Below are 18,568 nucleotides of genomic sequence, written 5' to 3'. Positions count from 1 at the left end.
CAAAATGTCAGATTTGTTTTCCTATGATCTTCTCCTGTCTCACAACGCAGCTGCTTTCCCAGTCTCCAGTCCCTTTTGGGCTATTACTCCCCATTTTCATGGTTCCAATGAGCATCATCTACAAAGATGACTACCAACTTTCTCCCTCTGCCCTCATCTTCCTGCCCAAGTAGAATCCTGGCAGCATATTTTGAACTCCCCAAGCATATTTTTACATATATTTTTTTTTCTGTTTCTTCAAATTGATCATCATAGCTCAAATGAAACTTCAAGTAAAGTGTGATTCAACTTCCTTCCACATACAACTATTGAGCAATTCCTAAATGCAGGCAGGGTACTACGGGTGAGCAGTACAAAAAGAAAGAGAGAAGCCCTCTGCTTGGTGAGGAACTGGTCATCAAGCCTACGTGCACAATGTCAATGACATAAGTCAGACCAGAATCCTTCTTTACTAGATATGGAAAGAAAGTGCTCTTGGAGGACGAGACAAATTACCCCACAGAAGCCCCAAGTACTTTTGACTAAGAGAATTGGGGATGGCCAGGTCTTTGAAGAACCATTCCATGTCTAGACAGTGGGGAGGACAGAGGATGTTAAGTGGCTGTCAGGGAGAGGGAACAGAGAGGGAAGACATGAAGGATGCGAACACAAGGCTTGTCTGGTAGCTCTTGAACAAGAGGGGTATGAGGAAACACAACAGAACGAGTGGGTTACGGTCAGTCAGGAAGGGCCTTAACGTCCTTGAGGAGAAGTTCGGGCATTATTTAATAGAAAAAAAAGGGCTCTTTTCTACTTATGTTAGTGGTACTGTCAAACTACCCATCAGTGATATTCAAACATTTGGAATTCTATTCGTTCCATATTTCTCAGCCCAGTGTTCAATTAATCTCCAAACCCTGTTGATTTGCCCTTCATAATACCTTTTCCATCTGTCCCTTCTGTTCTTGTCATTCTGCCACGTTGAGATTATTGAATTCAGTTTAACAATTGGCTATTTCTAAAGCAGCCTTTTGATTCCTCGCTGACAGAATGCACCAATTATTTTTTCCTGGAATTTGAGCATCTAAAGAGTTTCAATGTGTCATGACAAAAATTTAAGTACATGTCTATTTTAATTTATTTCTATTGTTGAAGAAGTCTACCATAAAGCATACTTTGAGAAGGGGCAGAGATATGATGGGGCAGAGTTGTATTGTCATGAAATCAAACAAGGCCTCAGGTCTCAAAACTCCCAAATGACTGGGAATTCAGAGATGGGCACAAGGAAGAGCAAGTACAGTACTTGAAAGCAAACAAACAAACAAACAAACAAAACAAACAAAGGCTGTATTTGTACTTCATCCAATGGATCATTAGTTAAAAATCCTGTTTGAATAAGGGAAATGTTTGTTTGGAAAACATACTTAACACTATTTTATTCATTAAGATGTTTTAAGCCTCCTTCCGAAGGAACCTATACTTCCCAAAGGAAATTATCCCAAAGGAATACATATTTAAGACCAATGGCAAATAAGACCCTAAAAATTCATTTAGCTACTGAATTTTAAGCTAAGTCTTACCCAAAGGTACAGAGTCAAATTTCAGCTGTGTCCTGTAAGCCTGTGTGTGTGTGTGTGTGTGTGTGTGTGTGTGTGTTTCTGAGAGGCAGGGAGAGAGCAGGAGTAACCATACTCAGGAACACTTTCATTTGTGAATTTGGTGATTAATGCAAATCTTGGCTCAGACTATACTTTCCTTAAAGTAAATATCAAGAGGATCAATGTACATTTCATAAATCTAGTGATCACTTCATTGTTAGCTTCCATATTTGAGGAGTTAAATAAGATTTATTTATTTATTTAAAAAAAGATTTTATGTATTTATTTGACAGACAGAGATCACAAGTAGGCAGAGAGGCAGGCAGAGATAGAGAGGAGGCAGAGATAGAGAGTCAGGATAGATAGAGAGGAGGAATCTCTGCTCAGCAGGGAGCCTGATGCAGGGCTTGATCTCAGGACTCTGGGATCACGACCTGAGCCGAAGGCAGAGACTTTAAGCCACTAAGCTACCCAGGCGCCCCAAGGAGTTAAATAAGATTTAAATCTTAGTCGTTATCATTCACTATTGTCAACCCTGAAATTCTACCCTAGTGCAATATTTTGATATACATTATTTTTGGTAAACGCAACCTTACTATTTCACTGATACAATATGGTGCAGAACATGTGCCACAACAGACGATCCGCTTGATCTTGGGTGAATGAACATATGTGCACACACTTTCAAGAATGTCTTAAGAGAAAGAAGTCTCTAGATAAATCATGTATTCATAATGATTGTTTTCTGTAGATGCTCATATACTTCTTAACACAAAATGTCGAATGTAAACACTTGGGTGTTTTTTTCTGCTAGCTCTGAATAGCTCAAAGCATAGAATTAGAACCAATCAGGAGCCAAACAAAACAATACATCTGCTTGGGAATATTCACTCGATGTCACAAAAATGACAAATGCAACTTTAAGTGACCTAATTGTTCTTGGATTTCCATGCTTAGGATTGTCTTCCTTCCATTAACCACTTCTTTCCCAATCTTCTTTCCTATTCCTCAACAAGTTAACTGTCAATTTTCTTTTTATTGCTATGATTTGAATAGCTCTTTCTAACCTGGTTTATTTTACTCTTCTTTTCTTTTTAAGAACATGCAAATAATTCTTTCATGCCACCAGATAACTATAGAGCTCATTATTGACACTGTTCCTCTGCTTTTTGCTCCATTATTAGATGACTTCTGTAATACTGATTATTCTAAGAGTTTTATCAATACCTGATTTTCATCCCAGCCAGTAAGAAATATATGATAACTCAGAAAATGAGCTTTCCCCTGCTCACTCATAAATGTTTCCAGCGAGAGTAAGAGATCAGCAAACCACTCAAAAGCCTTCGGATCCCGGCAAATCCAGTAGAAATACACCTGTCAAGAGAGAAGACAAGAGAACGGATTTGTCCCTCTTTTCATAATGTGCTGATAATCACAGACTACTTTATCTCCATTAAATTATTTGAGCTCAAATGGGCACTTCTGCAAAATGACATGCTTCTCTCTGCCAGGGAACAGTCACACTGTGATTTCTTTTGAAAAATTTCACATTGTGTTTGAAAAAGTCCAGAGTGAATTCAGAGTCAGGAGTCTGTGGGTTGTTGCCAGTTTCACTGGATGAGGATCAATTCACCACATTCCTGGCTGTGCTTCTTTTGAACGAGGTTAATAATCATAACTAACTGTGCCTTTCACAGCTCCCAAAGGGGGATAAACCATTAGACCAACCCCCTTCATCTTTACTCATGACCTAAGCTTGGGATTTGAACTCTCTTCTCCAGAGACCCGAAAGGCTTGTGCACTAATGCACTTCACCATCACGGCTTTTGACTTTCGAAGGGTGGAGATTATGGCAATTGCTGAACCAAGACACACAGGCCAGAAGTTTCCCTCCGCCAGACATGTCAGTGTCCAATAAGTCTGGCGGGTGTTGGTTATGGTTGTGTGTCAACTACTATAATGAAATTATGTCTAAGAACATTTTTTTTTTTAACTTTCTGTGTTTAGCAAACGGCATGTGACAAGAAGTAGTCTGGGTTTGCTGAAATAAAGGCTTAGTTTTTGTGCTTTGAGTTTTAGGTAATTGTATCTAGAAGAAACCACAGGAGAAAGATCTGTTAATCTCCTGATTTTTCTCACACTCCTATTCCTTTCTGCTTACTACTCTTTCCTGCACCCCTTCCACAAAGAGACTTCTCTATTGCTTAACAAGATTTACCACGGGGCTGGCCTTGACCTCCAATGGGAAATATCTCCTCCAATGGACGGTGAATACTCCTGCCTCCCCTCTCCACCGGCCAGCCTGCAAGCTCACAATCATGATGAAAGTTATATTTGAGATTTAATTAAAGATCAAGTTCATGAGGAGAAAAAATTCACAGAATATGTTTCAAGGTAAACATCTTGCCTATTTTCTCCAGGTTTGTACAGGAGTTTATAATATTAATAGTCATTAAGAGCAAAAGCAAGTGAGGATAAGACCTTTTCTCTTAAGAAAACAGATAAACATAGGGGAAGGGGGGAAAAATAGAGGGAAGCAAACCACAAGGGACTCTTAACTCCAGAGAACAAACAGAGTTCCTGGGAGTGGGGGAGTGGTGGATGTGCTAAATGGGTGAAGGGCATTAAGGAGGGCCCTTGTTGTGTTGAGCACTTGGTGTTGTAGTAAGTGATGAATCACTAAATTCTATTCCTGAAATCAATATTATACCATATGTAAACTAACTAGAATTTAAATAAAAATTTGGAGAAAAAAGGAATTAGAGCCCAATATTTGTTGGACAGCTATGACTCAGAAGGAACTTTCAATACTACTCCCAGCTCAAATGAGAATCACCAAGTGTGTTAACCCCCCAAAGGAGTGTCTTTCTCTTTGAAGTCATACATCTGAGCTAATGATTGCTTCCACTGAAGGCCCCATGGGCCCCCACAAGTACAGTGATTGTGTTCACCCACTCATTGACTCAGCAAACACTTACTCTATGAGTAAGCATAGTGCTTACTCTATGTCAAGACTGTTCTCCTCTCCAGAACTTCAAGAGCAAACAGAAGAGGCAAAAATCTGCTGTTCTCCTAGAGCCTTCATGTAGAGAGAGAAGGAAGATGGTAATAAGTAAAACATAGAGTACATCAGTACTATGCAGAAACACAGAGCAGGTTGGAAAGGGCTGTAATCCTGAGTCAAGTGGTCAAGGGATGGAAACATTTAAGCAAAGACAAAAGGAAGCAGAGGAATCATGGTTAGGGCAGGAGACTTACAGAAGGAATGGGATCTCTGGGGAAGACTCAGGGGGCCAGTGTGGCTGAAGTTGTGAAGGAGGGGAGGGCAGTAAGAGATGAGGTCTGATGGGAAGGCTGGGAGGTATGGACATGGCGTTTGGGGCCATCTTGACTTCTACTCTAAGTGAGCTGGGAAACCACTTCATGGTGCTGAGCAGGGGAGCGACAGGGTCTGAGGAAGGATCAGGAGGAAGAGTCCCTGGGAGACTGGAGGCTAGAAGGCTGACTTGATAACCAATGTTGGTGATTAGCACCGCTCTCTTCTTGCTTTTCACTTTGCATCATGCCTAATCTAAATTATTCTTTGAAAACCTGAGCCCTCCCTTTGACTTGCTGTGCTCCCGGTGGACACAGAAAATCTATTGACTGAATTTAATACCATTCTTACTGATGCACCTCCCCTTCCTTCCTGCTCTCGGTAGTTGTTTTACCTAGAAACATTGATGGTGGCATTTGGATGAGAACAAACATCATTGATCTATTTTCTTTTATTTCCACTCCTTAAGAGATGTGCTTCAGATACATTCATATAGGAACAATACCCTACTTACTTTTTAGAAAACTTGTCAATTTCAGATCTAGTCTCAATCATCCTTCCTTGAAAAATGCCCACATCTCAGCTTCCTGCTCACATTGACCCTGCTCCTTTCAAATAGAAATCATGCCTGTCCTTGCTTTCTTGTGGCTTAGCAGTGTGTCAGCCTTCTTAGGGCTTGCCAAGCCTTTTATACTTTTTACTTCCTTGTAATGGCTTTGTGTGTTTTTCCCTCTGTAATTGACTTAGAGGTGACACTGGGCAGCTTTGGTGCAAGAGGCAATGAAGGAACACTGAATAGGCTCAGAAGTGCTTCAGGCAGAAAAAGAAGAAAAGAGGCTTTGAACAGAGAAAGAGCCTATTTACTTTGACTCTCTTTCATCCTAACGGTGAGGGACACTCACTGTGAAGGGACAGGGCAGTTCCACTTCCGCATTTCGTCCAGTAGGAAAGACCTGGTCGCCGGTAGAACAAATATCCCAGACAACAGGCTACACCTCTGTGATCTGCCCAACACTCGTCCCTCCTCGGTGTCCAAAAATAAAAAACCCCAAATCAGTTACCTATCTAAAGCTTGGCTTCCAGAATTCTGTAGCTGATATCAGAGGCCCTAAATAACTTAAGGTTACTTGAATAAGTTTGGTTTAACAGAAAGCCATCTTCCTTCAAGAGATGAAAGTTCTGAACTTTCATTGGAACAAAGTTACTGCTTCTAACAGGACTCATCCCACATGTTTTTGTAGATCTAATGGAGTCCCAGATGTTTCAGGAGATGACTCCAGGAGTGGACAATGGTTTAGGGAGCACCATGTGCGTGTGGCCTGTTTCAGGCCTTCGGGTCACATGTTTCCTGGTGTGGACCACCCGTCCTAAACTCAGCCACCTCCACTTCGGAGGGCCTGGGTGTGAGCTACACACAGTGCTCTGTTCTCTGACAGCCTCCTCCTCCCCATGTTCCTTACAGCTCTAAGAATTCTGCAGACTTGCCCGTGGACAAGGTCAAGGAGATCTGAGGCCAGAAGGAAATGAGCCTGTGCTACTTTTTGAGAAATAATTTCAGAAAATGAAGTAAGAAAAGCTACTCATCTATTTTACTAGCAGAATCCACAGATGTTCCCTGTCTCATGGCCTGGATAGTCATCCCCAAACACAGTACAGCATGTGTTTCTTTGATCCCAAATCCATTTCCTGAGAATGGAATGGGGGTAAAAAATTATTTATTTATATATCTATTTATTTATGGCCTAAAATCTCTCCAAAGAAGGAAACTGTACATGAGGACACAGTTTTCTGACGCTGTGTGGCAGAGTAATTAAACATTGTGAGTCCTTGAGTCCTCTAAACTGTCTTAGACTCCCACCTTCACCATCTACAAGCTGGGTAACTGGGGGACGTTTTTTTCTTTTAACTTGAACCTAGATCACTGCATATATAAACAAACAAAGAAAATAACCCTCCAGAGCAAGCAACCTGTGAGTGAGAATGAAAAGTATGGTTCATGGGAGCATTTGGCACAAGGTCTGACACAGGCATTCAGTGCTCAGAGCTGTTAGTTTTGAATGCTGCTCTCCTCACTGTCGTTTGGAGGAGCTTACAGAACGAATACACACATTTACATTTGAGACAGCAGCGGGAATCTTTGACTTACTTGGGGGTCTGTGTTCCCACTGGGCACTTGTGAATTAGTGGTGGTGATCACTGAGAAGAGGTGAAGCCCAACTTTATCTCCAGCACCAGTCTGGGAACCTTAACATCGATAAGGATGTGTTCCCACCTGAGGAACCCCTTCACTAGCAAAGCACACTCCACGATATGTGTATGCTATACAAGATGCAGTTTATGGGGTGCCAAGGTTAACCCTGACCTTGACCAATGCCTCCACGCAGGAGAAGGCCAATGGAGTTGCACTGTGACCTTGCCTTCTTCTGGTCAGTGCCTTCTGTTCCCCACTGTTATGAACTGAGTATTTGTATCATCTCCAAATTTATATGTTGAAACCCAATGTGATGGCATTGGGAGGTGGGCCTTTGAGAGGTGATTAGATTTAGATGAGGTCATGAGAACAGGGCCTCCAATGATGGGATTAGTGTCCTTCTGAGAATAAAAAGAGACCAGAGCTCTTTCTGTCTCTGTCACATGAGGAACGACACAGCGATAAGGTGGCCATCTGCAAGCCAGAAAGAGAGGCCTCATCAAAACCCAACCATGCTGGCTCCCTGATCTCAGACCTCCAGCCTCAAGAACTGTGAAAAATAAACATTTGTTGTGTAAACCACCCAGTCTATAGTATCTCTGTTATAGCAGCCTGAACTATATGCTGTATGCTAAGATATCCATGCTGTACAAAACCACACAGAACTGACAGAAAGAAGTAGGGTAATAGAGACTTCCCCTGAGAGAATCGTGACCATTTTCCAAAAAAAAAAAGAATTTTTCTCTCCAAAAAGATAAAGACTGTGACTGATTAGAAAACATAAATGAATGCTTATTATCCTCAATAAATGGTAGCTATTATCATCCTGGTTTTTATTTTTTTGTTGTTGTTGCGAAGGTCTTCCTGGATGGATAAAAGGGCAAATAAATTTTGAAGCCACTATTCCTCCTTATTGAGAAACTTCTTTAATGTGGCTTCCCTGTCCCATTTTAAGGAAATATAATTATAAAATAATTTTTCTGGTTAACCATTGTAAGACTGAGACCAGTCTTTGTCAGTCATTTTTAGTCTCTAAGACTTCTTCTTTAGAAGACTTGTATAGTGAATTATTTCACGGCTATATTACTGCTTGGCCCAATGAGGGAGGACTGACCTTGTTGGTGCCTCAGTTTGTTCTAATTATAGTTAGTAAAACTTCATGGGCAACCAAAATGTTCACTAATAATAAAATCATTACATCGAGAGGGGGGACAGCCATACTTTGGAATACTCTGAAGATACCAAATAAAATGGAGTCAGTCAGTAGGAATTGACACCGAAGGTGCTCTAAGCCATATTATAAAGCGCAATGAAAACAAATCAAAGTGCATGTTTCTCTCTCTCTTTCCCGACCCACATCTCCAGGTAAAAATAGAACAACACCCTGTATATGCGTATGGGCGCAAAAGCATGGAGAAAGAATGGAATGAGACATCTTCCATTGTTTAATGGAGAGCAAAGTGGTGGTGGTGGTTCGTTTGGGGAGGAAGGCTAAGGAAGGGAGACCTTTGACTATTTTATTTTTTATTTGAGTCTTTTACAAGGACATTATGGTCTTGCATGGCTTGTGTGGTTAATAAACCAGAGTATTAAAACTATTAATATTGGTCACCTCCCCACAGGGCAATAGTGAGGCCTGAATTCTTTTGAGGTGTCTAGTGAAAGATGGGGGTGCACAGGTGTCTTCTGGAGGGGCATATGTGGCCTCGTGTTCTCCAGTTTAATTTATTACAACACCGTCAGTGGTTAGCAGAGATGATCAATTCCAGGAGTAGCCAGAGCTCCAGTGTGAGGGAAAGGGAAAACAAATAATTTCTCAAACTAAACAGATTAAATTAAGTGCATTTTTCATTCATTAGAAAAGAGAGCAGGCCCTCTTTTGTTTTATTAATATATTTAAGTAGAGTATGGATTTTTGCCTTTCTTGGCCTCTTTGCCTTGTTCCCACTGGCCTGAGCTGTCTTTTTATTTGAATTATCTGTTTATTATATTAGGTTAAGGACCCAAGGCCATCTTGCATGGGACACACTATAAATACCCATTATCATGGTTATGTATTATTGGGGTGATGAAGGAAGACAATTTATGGAGAAATGAGATTATCTTGGGTTTTCTATAATCTATCTTATTATAGTCTGAAGATTACATATGCAGTTAGGAAAAGGAACCAAATCTTCTAGTTGGCTGTTCTCTCCAGCCTGTCTACACGGCTGTGATATTTGGGGATCTAAAATGTATAAGCCAGTATATTTATGCCTGCCATTCCCTCCTCCTCATTTGCACACACTTATTTCATTCATCATTTTGACAGTTTGCACAAGCAAACTGTCCTAATTTTTTTTCAAGAGCTCTTTTCACAAATTGAGTGTGATGTGGAATTAATCATCCCGTTAGACAGGTGTTGGAGGTTTTTCATTGCTATGGGGCATTTGCACCCCCAGCGACCAGTGTCCTTTGAATTGCATCATAGAGACTCCTCAACCACTCACACCCCTTTCCCTCATCCTTCAGGAGTGAGCGACGGGTGCTCCTCTGCCTCCAAGTAAGCGAAGTTTGGCTTGTGTACTTGTGTTGAAAATACCCCTTTCACATATTACAGCTCCCCCCCCATAAGCCATCATTCTACTTATTTTTACTTTGTCCTCTTGGGAAATTTCCTCCTAAGCACTTCTCCCCCTCCTCCCCGCCATCTTTAAAAATAAAAGATAGTTAGGAAGAAATTTTAAACACCAGATTCAAATAGAAAGTGCTACACATGATCCTAGAGAAGCAGCAAGCATCCTATTGGCTATTCTCCTGCATTTTACTTAGAAGTGTTCTAGAATAACATGGCAGAGGAGAAGGGTAAGGAGATGTAGTTCGCAATGGTAGCAACCAAGAAATCTTTGCAGTTTTGTCTTTTTTTTTTTAATTGTGGACTTGCAACATCAGGTTTGTATGTAAAAAATGTATTCCTTTATGCGAACTGGTCTTGCATGGAGGGAGAAAATCCCACCTGGTTGCAGTTAACCCTTCGGGCTTAAATTTCTAGCTCTGAACCCCTATGCTGCATTTCCCCCCTTGTCTGTTACAGAAGAGAACAATCTGAAAACTATAGCTCAGATCCATAATTGTGAGGACTTGTTGGATGAATATGTATTGCTGTGCTCTCCTGGACTTTAAAAATTATATAGATGCTGACAGTTTCATGGAAAGAGTATTTACATCTCAAATACATGTAGGCGGTCCTGACAAATATTAGTTACATAAGCCTAATGATAGCTGTAGTCAAATAAAGACAATGTGCCTTTAAAACAGAAAAACTTCTTAAACTTTTTCTCCCGCACGCAGACTCTAACCAGGTGGTCTTAACCGAAATTTTCAGCATAAACTCTCAACAGCATGAAATCTCACTTTTTGCATAAAAAGGCTGGAAAGTGGAAATTAGAAACACATGCTCCCTGTGACTCAGTAGCTAACCAACTAGATGACTTTGGACAAATCACTTCGCAGTCTAAGTACAGACGCTGACATTCAGGGTCATATGCAAAGCTGGAAGGTTAAGACCCCTCAAATTATTTTGTGATTCTAAGCTTTTAGCTTTCTTTCTTCCATATAGCATTATTCTGACCTTTCAGTGGAATATTGACTCAATATTGTCCCCAATTTCTGCAAGTTATAAAAACATTGGTTTTTAAATTTCCAATTCTTTGGGTTTTTGGGGGGGCGATAGAGATCAATGTCCCAGTTTTATAGTTTGGTGGTAACTGCTTAACCCTCCCACTTGAAACAGCCTGAGAAACCTCATGAACAGAGCCCAGAAGTAACAATGAAACAGTGAAGGAGGAGGTGACATCAGATCTTGTGGGTTCCTATATGGGCTTTACAATTTCGTGGGTTCTTACAAGAATTTTTCCTATTTGTAGTAAAATAATTGGAACATATTCTTTGAATTATAAAATTACTGAACAAATAGTCTTTTTGGTTAAATAAAAGATGAATTAAACTTAGTAATCTAGCATTTTATAAAAAAATTACATGGAAGCCATTTGTTCATTTTGGCACGTGGACATTTATTCACTCATTGATTTATTCAAAAATTGCAACGTGTGCCTATTTATGAGTGTGTGTGTGTGTGTGTGTGTGTGTGTGTGTGTGTATCTCATTATAAAGATACGCAAAGAAGCCATATGAGGGGAAATGGGTTCCTTTGTGAACATGACATCAAGGCACACTGATAACAGTTATTGAGAGAAAGTTGAGGTGGTATCAATCTGGTGTGAGGAGAGGGAAAGGCTTATCATGTCAGTATCAAAAGGTCTGGAACATAGTAGGTGCTCAGTAGATATTCACGGAGGGAATACGTGAATGAAAGTGAGACAACAATCCATCAGGTGTGAAATGTAATGTGACCTTTAGTGTTGGGACAACCATGAAGCAAGAAACTACCTCTGCAGATAGGTTTTACGTGGCAGACAGTGAGAGGAAAGAAAATGCTTAGGGGATTGAGAAATCATCATAAACTGTAACAAAGCATTGCTGGGAGGGGGGATCTGAATAAACAGAAGAGTAGCTGTTGTGCCGGTATTGGACCATAGACTGAATGTCTGTGTCCCCCAAAATTCGTATTTTGAAATTCAATCCCTGACGCAATACTACTCGGAAGTGGGATATGTGGGAGGTGATTTGTTCATACAGGAGGAACCCTCATGAATGGGATTAGTGCCCTTGTAAAAAAGACTCCAGACTTCTAAACCCATGTATCTACTTTTTCTTCATTGAGTTGCCAACAGTGAGTCAACAAATTTGACTCTTGATGACCAAAAACAAAAACAAAACAAAACAAAACAAATCCCACCCTCCAAACCAAAACTACTAAGAGCTACCTCACCTCTTTCTACTCTGGGAAGTTAGAGCCGGGAGACTGTCACTTGTCAATCAGGAAGCAGGCTCTCATCAGACACCAAGTCAGCCAGTCCATTGATCTTGGACTTCCCAGCATTGCAACTGTGAGAAATCCCGTTTCTGCTGTTTATAAGGAACCCAAGTCTATGGTATTGTGCTAAAGCAGCCCAAACAGACTAAGACACTTTGTTGAACTTATCGTGGTATAGAGGAAGTAGGATGAGTCAACATTCGAGGAGTGGATTCGAACTCTTGTTCTACGATTTATTGGCCAGCTGTGTTTTGAGTTCCTCAGTAATAAACTGAGGATGTTACTTATCCCAAAGAACAATTACAATAATTTGATACTACGATGCTACCATTCCTATGAGCTTTGTAATCAGATTTAGTTTTCTCATCTGTAAATGGGAATAAAAATGGTGAGTTCCTTAAAAAGATGATGTGAGATAGTGTGTATAAAATGCCTCACATCCTGCCTGCTAGGTAGTCAAGGCTTGATGAATCTAAGCTATTAGTAGCAGGAGTACTAGTGATCTATCTACATCTTTGGCAGCTCTAATGAACTTTTATATCATTTTATACACATTTACATTACATTATTTACACATCATATTATTGATTTGTCCTCTTTGGTATTAAAACTCCCTGTTAGATATGGACTCTTCTTTCTCTGTTGTGCAGCTCAGAGAGGTGACCTGAGTCACTCAAGATGATGCTTCTAGAGAGGGTAGAATCAGGCTGAGACGGATCCTCTGGCCAGGGATCCCTCAGTCTGCCTACAATACAATGGTGGCAGTCATATCTACCATATGTTTGTTATATCATGGAAAGTGCCAGATGGATCTAAGTTTGAATTCTCATTCTGCCTTTTATTACCCATGTATTTTTAGGGCAGTCACTTTGGTTTGTTAAGTTTCAGGGGCTTTTTTTGTGTGTGTGAAAAGCAGGCTTGCTATTGTCTACTATATAAGGTTGTTGGGAGTTATAACAATCAAACGAGAAAATGTATGTCAAGCACCTGTCAGTTGGAAACTCATGAAATGATAGCTGATTTTTCTCTTATTTCTTAGTTGGAAGAGCCCCAACTTTAGAGATCTGGTATTGCCCCCAGTGTTTCAAAGAATGCTATTTCTTAATAATTTCTGGGTGGAGAAATTTTCTATGGCTAACTAAGCTTGGGAGGGATGGCTGAAACAAAACTGAAGGAGATTCTTTCCTACAGAACTTATTTAATAGGCTAATAGATGATGTGAATCTTCTAGAATGGGATTGTAGTAGCTTCTTTTGACCACAGAATTCTCTTTAGAGGACCATAGCACATGAGTAATGTTCACATCTAACTCATGTTAGAGAGACACACAAATCTAATCAAGCAAACTCTTTTGCTAGAGGAGGAAACTAGAACCAAAGTGTGAACCAGAGAAGTGGCAGAATCAGGCCCAGAACCAGGCTTGCCTGGCAACCAGAGTCCTCCTGAATGGACACCACTCAGTGTTAACATGGCTCCCTTTCTCCTGCGGCTCCTCAGAAGGTTAAAGTATGGACTGTCTATGGGTAGGACAAAGGAAGGCAGGCAACTGTGGAGATGTCTTGTCAGAGAACATTCAAGAACTGAGAAAAAAGATTGGGAGCTTGGCAACACCAAGCAAGTGGCCAATGAATCTCAACTAAGGCATTTCTGCTTCCTGTTAAGACCCTGAGGCCACGAGAGGAAGAGGCTGAATTGCACACTTGGAGTCATAGTCTCAGACTAAAGAGACTAAGGAAAAGGCTGCCTGTTAATATCACTAAGAGTAGCCTGGTCACAAAGCCATTTGCAGCCCGTCCATATTTTACTGACGTGTCTCGTAATGGCAATGAAGCAATAAAATTTATGTCTTGTCATCTTTAACAAGATTAGACACAACCCTTCTCATAAATGTAATACTGAATGGAGATTTTTAAGAACATAAGTATAGTTAAGGATCCTTGAGTTTATCCCTCATAGTTAATTAAAATCCTCCCCAGGAATTGGCAGATGATAGATAGAAGGATAGTGAACCTTTTAATCCATGTGAGTGTGAACTGATGATTTTTTCCATACCTTGCTCAGCTTCATCTGGGTTTGTGACTCACATTTGTACCATATAGATTTCAGAAGAGAGGCGAAGGGAGTGACCCCTATTCCCGCAGCGATGCACACGCTCACTGGGTAGTGGAATACATCCGTCAGTGGGGTTCCGAACGGCCCGTCCACCGCCAGCCTGCAATCACAACCTGCAATCACGGTCCTGTGACACTCAGAACGCTCTGCTCCGGAAAACAAAGCCATCCTCAACCGTTGCCTTTTATAGGGTGTGTTCGCAACGGTGCGCAGGGGGTTGGCTCTGTCCTTGAGGGTGCCCTGTTTGGGGAGCACGGACTTAGCAGGGGGAAATGGGGGCCTATCTCTATGGATAGAGATGGGGGATGACCACACGGGACAGTCCAGGTGCCATTCACGGAAGGACAAAGCCTGCTTCTCTGACTTGGGCTTATGCCTCTCCCACGTGGCAAGCTCTCACAATTCTCAGACCCTTGTTTTGGCTCCAAGCATCATGAAGCCTGGTGGAAGAGGCCTTGGCTTTGGCTCTTTCTTTTCCTTTTCTTTTTTCTTTTCTGCAGCTGCTATCAGAGGAATAAAGCAGAAGCAGAAAGTGCCTTAAAGGCTTATCTATCCTGTTGCTACTGTGCTTCTCCTGTTTTTAGTCATTTCCACCTCTTAGTATATTCATATAATTTTATTTTTTTATTCTTTTTTTTTTAATTCATCCATATAATTTTAGTCTAGAAGCCAATCATTGGGAATAAATGTGATTTTGAGATAACTTGTCAGTTATATGGAATTTCTAAAACTTGTTATTTCAGATGATGCGAACTCAAAATCTGGGTTTTTGCCTAGAATGGCACTGATGTTTTGTCTTTGCTTAGCAAATTTTTCTTTGTAAGGGTGAAGCATATTTATTGAGTGAATACGATTATCTTGAATGTGGTCCAGAATAGACCAGCCCCTGGATTCTACTCCTTTTCTCAACACCGGCTCTCCACGCTGGCTTTTCTTTCATTTCCTAAAATACACAGCACCAGCCTTCTGCCCCAGGGCCTTTGCATGGAAAAACCTAAGTAACCAGAAAATACTCTGTCCTAATTTCTCTCCGCTCTCCTGACTTGGTTAACTGTTATCCTTTCATTAGGTCTTATCTGAATCATCATTTCCCTGGGGAAGCGTCCTGGGCCCCTTACACTAGGCTAAATCCCCTCTTATATAATTTATAGCCTCATGTGCCTATCCTCTGGAGTCCTCATCGCATTCATAATTTTACAGTTTTTTGGGCATGTGTGCATGATTTGATTTGCATCTGTCTTGATCACTGGACCACAAGTTCTCTGGAGGGAGGAGCCAGGTCTGTCTTTGCTCCCCTCAACAGAGCTGTGCATGCTCTCTGGCATGGAGCTGTTCCATAACAATTCGTTGAATAAATTGTAAAGGGGATGTTTAAAATATTTCAGTCAGCAGAATGTATTAAATAACCTCAACTATTCCAAAAGCACACATTTACATATGAACAAAGATATGCTAATTAAAAGGCTTCTAAGTTATTCATAACCATTCCCTAAGGGGTGTCTGTTGAAGGCACCCGAGGTTGGCCCATTTGGGCTTACTATGTGTTCATGAAAGTTCAATTGGGTTTTATTTTTAAATATTCCATATGCCAGACCTCCTAATAATTCAAATTAACTCTCCTCAAGTTAATCTTAATTAATAAGGCTTTATTACATATTGATATATGGAAATGGAAGAATAAAAATAAAAGGTCATTAACTAGAAAGGGTTAGTATCTCAGCCCACCGTAGATTAGTTTATAAATAATTAGATAAGGGGAATCGAGAGAGAAAAAACGGAACTGTCCAAGGATTAAAATGTCTTACTGTTAATTGTTTTTATAATTAGTTGTATTTGGGATTTATTTGACATTGATTTGAAAAGATAATAATGAAACCCAAAGAAGAATTGTGTCATATAATCCACAGAAATACATAATAAACACATTTTCACATAATTAGAATTGAGAATCTAAGCTGAAAAAGGCAGGAGAAAATATTTAGTCCAACTTCCCTGCTAATATAATAATCCTTTCCACAACCCCTAGAGCTGATCCCATTCTGATGTTAAATTGCGGGGCACCTTGTTCTGTGCAGAGGGAGTTCAAAGCAGGAGATGGTTTTTCTCATGTCTCACCGAAATCTGTTTTCTGACGACTCACACCATTCACCTTCCTGAGAAACACATACTAGGTCTCTTCCCTTTCCTGTCTCAGGCCTTTAAATGGTTGATTGTGGCTATCATGACGCCCCATCAGTTTTTGTTTTTGTTTTTTGTTTTTTTGGACAAAAATGTCTCCATTTCTCAAGACCTCTCGCAATCCTGAATTGGTTTCCTTTGCACAAATTCTTGCTTATAGCACTCAGCAACTTCCTCTTTGATTTGCACACAGAGCCTAATGATGCAGCTTAGGAAATGAGTAGACTTTCCAGCATCCTCACGGCACAGTTACTTGCTTCGAGTCAGGCGCACACCCACCCACCTCATTGACCTCCAACCCTGACTCTCTGAACCCACTGCCTTTGCTCATCTACACGTTCTCCCTGTCAATCATCACTGTCATTGACCTCTCTGCAGTAGGTGATCTTTCTTAGTTTGCTTATAATAACAACTAAGCTTTTTTTTTTTTTAAACTATGCAATATGTGAAGGGCTTTATAAGGACTGTCACATTTAATCCTAAACAAAGTGTTAGATACGATTATCATCTTTATTTTACAGATAAGGAAACCAAGGTCATCAGTTATATACACCCTCTAAGATCACACCCAAAACTGGGCTTTGTCCCCAGGCTGTTGGATGTTGGTGTCCTTGGTCTAGGCAGCAATTTAAACCACTGAAAACTCTAGCATCATTTCTGAGAAATTCCTCCATTTTACCTGAGAAGACAAAATCTTGTATTTTTTTTTGTTGTTGTTAAAAAAATTTTTTATAGGTTTATTTATTTATTGGAGAGCGGGGAGAGGCAGAGGGAAAAGGAGAGAGAGAACTCTCAAGCTGATTCCCTGCTGAGTGCAGAGGCCCACACAGGGCTTGAACCCACAAACCTGAGATCATGCCCTGAACTGAAACCAAGAGTCAGACGCTTCAACTGACTGAGCCGCCCCTGTGCCCCTTTTTCCTGGGGCTGGTTTAAATCCCTTCTGGGTTCAAAACAGTGAAAAATTATAGTGCTCTCTCCCATATGTTTGATTGAATTCAAAATTGAATCAACTCTAAGAGATAAAATCATTCAAGAAGTCCAATAACATTCTGATTCTTCATATATTGAAGAATTGAAGAAATTGTAGGGTTTCTTTCGGTTCTACTGTTAATACATATGCCTACACATGTATAGAAGCAGAGGTCAAATGAATTTAACAAGATCTGTTTCCAACAACTCAAGCACTGTTTCCAACAACTCAGTTTTATTCATCCCATAAATATTTATTGAGCACCAGCTAAGAGTTAGGGCCTATTCTAGGCACTAAAGACAAGACAACAAAGTGAAACACATGGATAATGTCCCTTTTCTTATGGAACTTCTATTCTAATGTGGAAAGATATATGGTAAACAGACAAATGAGCAGATATTTATTTAGCATGTCAGATGGTGATAAGTACTCTGCAGAAGAATGAAGTAGGGCTCAAGACAAAGCGATTACTGAGACTCCATTGAGGGTCATTGTCTCAAATGAGTCAGGAAGGAAAGACTTCACTAGGAGACATTTGAGCAAATACCTGGGATGGGGGGGGTGTGGGGGAGCAGCCTAGCAGAAATCTGGGAAAGAATGTTCCAGGTGGAGGGAACAGCAGTGATAAAGGTGCTTAGGAGAGTGTGCTCAGTGTAGGAGAAAGTCAAGAAGGCTGCAGGAATAGCTGAGATGGGGCGGGGGAACCCAGGGAGGCCTGGGGGAGGGGGACAGGGTATACCGTGTCAGGCTGTGAGCTGACAAGGCACCTCAGGGATGGTAAGCCTATTGACTCCTGAGAAGCACATTCCAAGCTCTCATTGGGGTATTGGCTGAAATGCTAGCTGGTTTGTGAAAGCTAAGATTGGCTGATAGACCAGATAGCTGTGTACATTAAGAGTAGAGACAAGGCTAGCAACAGGATGAAAGTGTTGATCTTGGCAATGCCAAAAGGAGGGCAGGGACGTGTGTGTGTGTGTGTGTGTATGTGTGTGTGTGTGTGTAATTTTATTCCTGATTTTAAGCAGTTGCATTACATTCTGAATCTTAGAATGTTGTGACATTGCTTTCATTCCATGATTAAAAAGACAAGGTCTTAAGTGGAGGAGCAGTTGGGTGTTGCCATCTGACGTGGAGCTCTGGTCTGACCAGATGATGTTTACACTTGGGTCGTTGTCATACCACTCTTTAGTTTCAATGTTTGAAACGAAGGCATGTGACTCTTCCTAGCCAGTAAACACAAGCAAGCCCAGAGCTCTACAGTCCCAGTTCAGTGTCCCATGAGAGGGAGGAAAAAGGGACAGTACGT

General features: G+C 40.8%; 1 protein-coding gene across 1 annotated transcript in view; it reads right to left on the bottom strand.

Annotated features, from left to right (window-relative positions):
* The window catches only part of NOX3 (NADPH oxidase 3), a 64,603-nt gene that overhangs the window by 12,871 nt on the left and 33,164 nt on the right, over nucleotides 1–18,568 (bottom strand). Inside the window, exons 10-11 of the mRNA XM_045080272.1 lie at nucleotides 14,052–14,211; nucleotides 2,805–2,951 (exon numbers count right to left, since the gene is read on the bottom strand). Coding sequence (XP_044936207.1) covers nucleotides 2,805–2,951; nucleotides 14,052–14,211 — 307 coding nt within the window. The remainder of the gene's footprint in view (nucleotides 1–2,804; nucleotides 2,952–14,051; nucleotides 14,212–18,568) is intronic.

The sequence above is a fragment of the Mustela putorius genome, unplaced genomic scaffold (genome assembly GCF_011764305.1).
Source record: "Mustela putorius furo isolate JIRA1106 unplaced genomic scaffold, ASM1176430v1.1 tig00000450_pilon_pilon_pilon, whole genome shotgun sequence".
Taxonomy (NCBI): domain Eukaryota; kingdom Metazoa; phylum Chordata; class Mammalia; order Carnivora; family Mustelidae; genus Mustela; species Mustela putorius.
The sequence above is the reverse complement of the archived record's forward strand: the minus strand, read 5'-3'. Positions and strand labels throughout refer to the sequence as shown.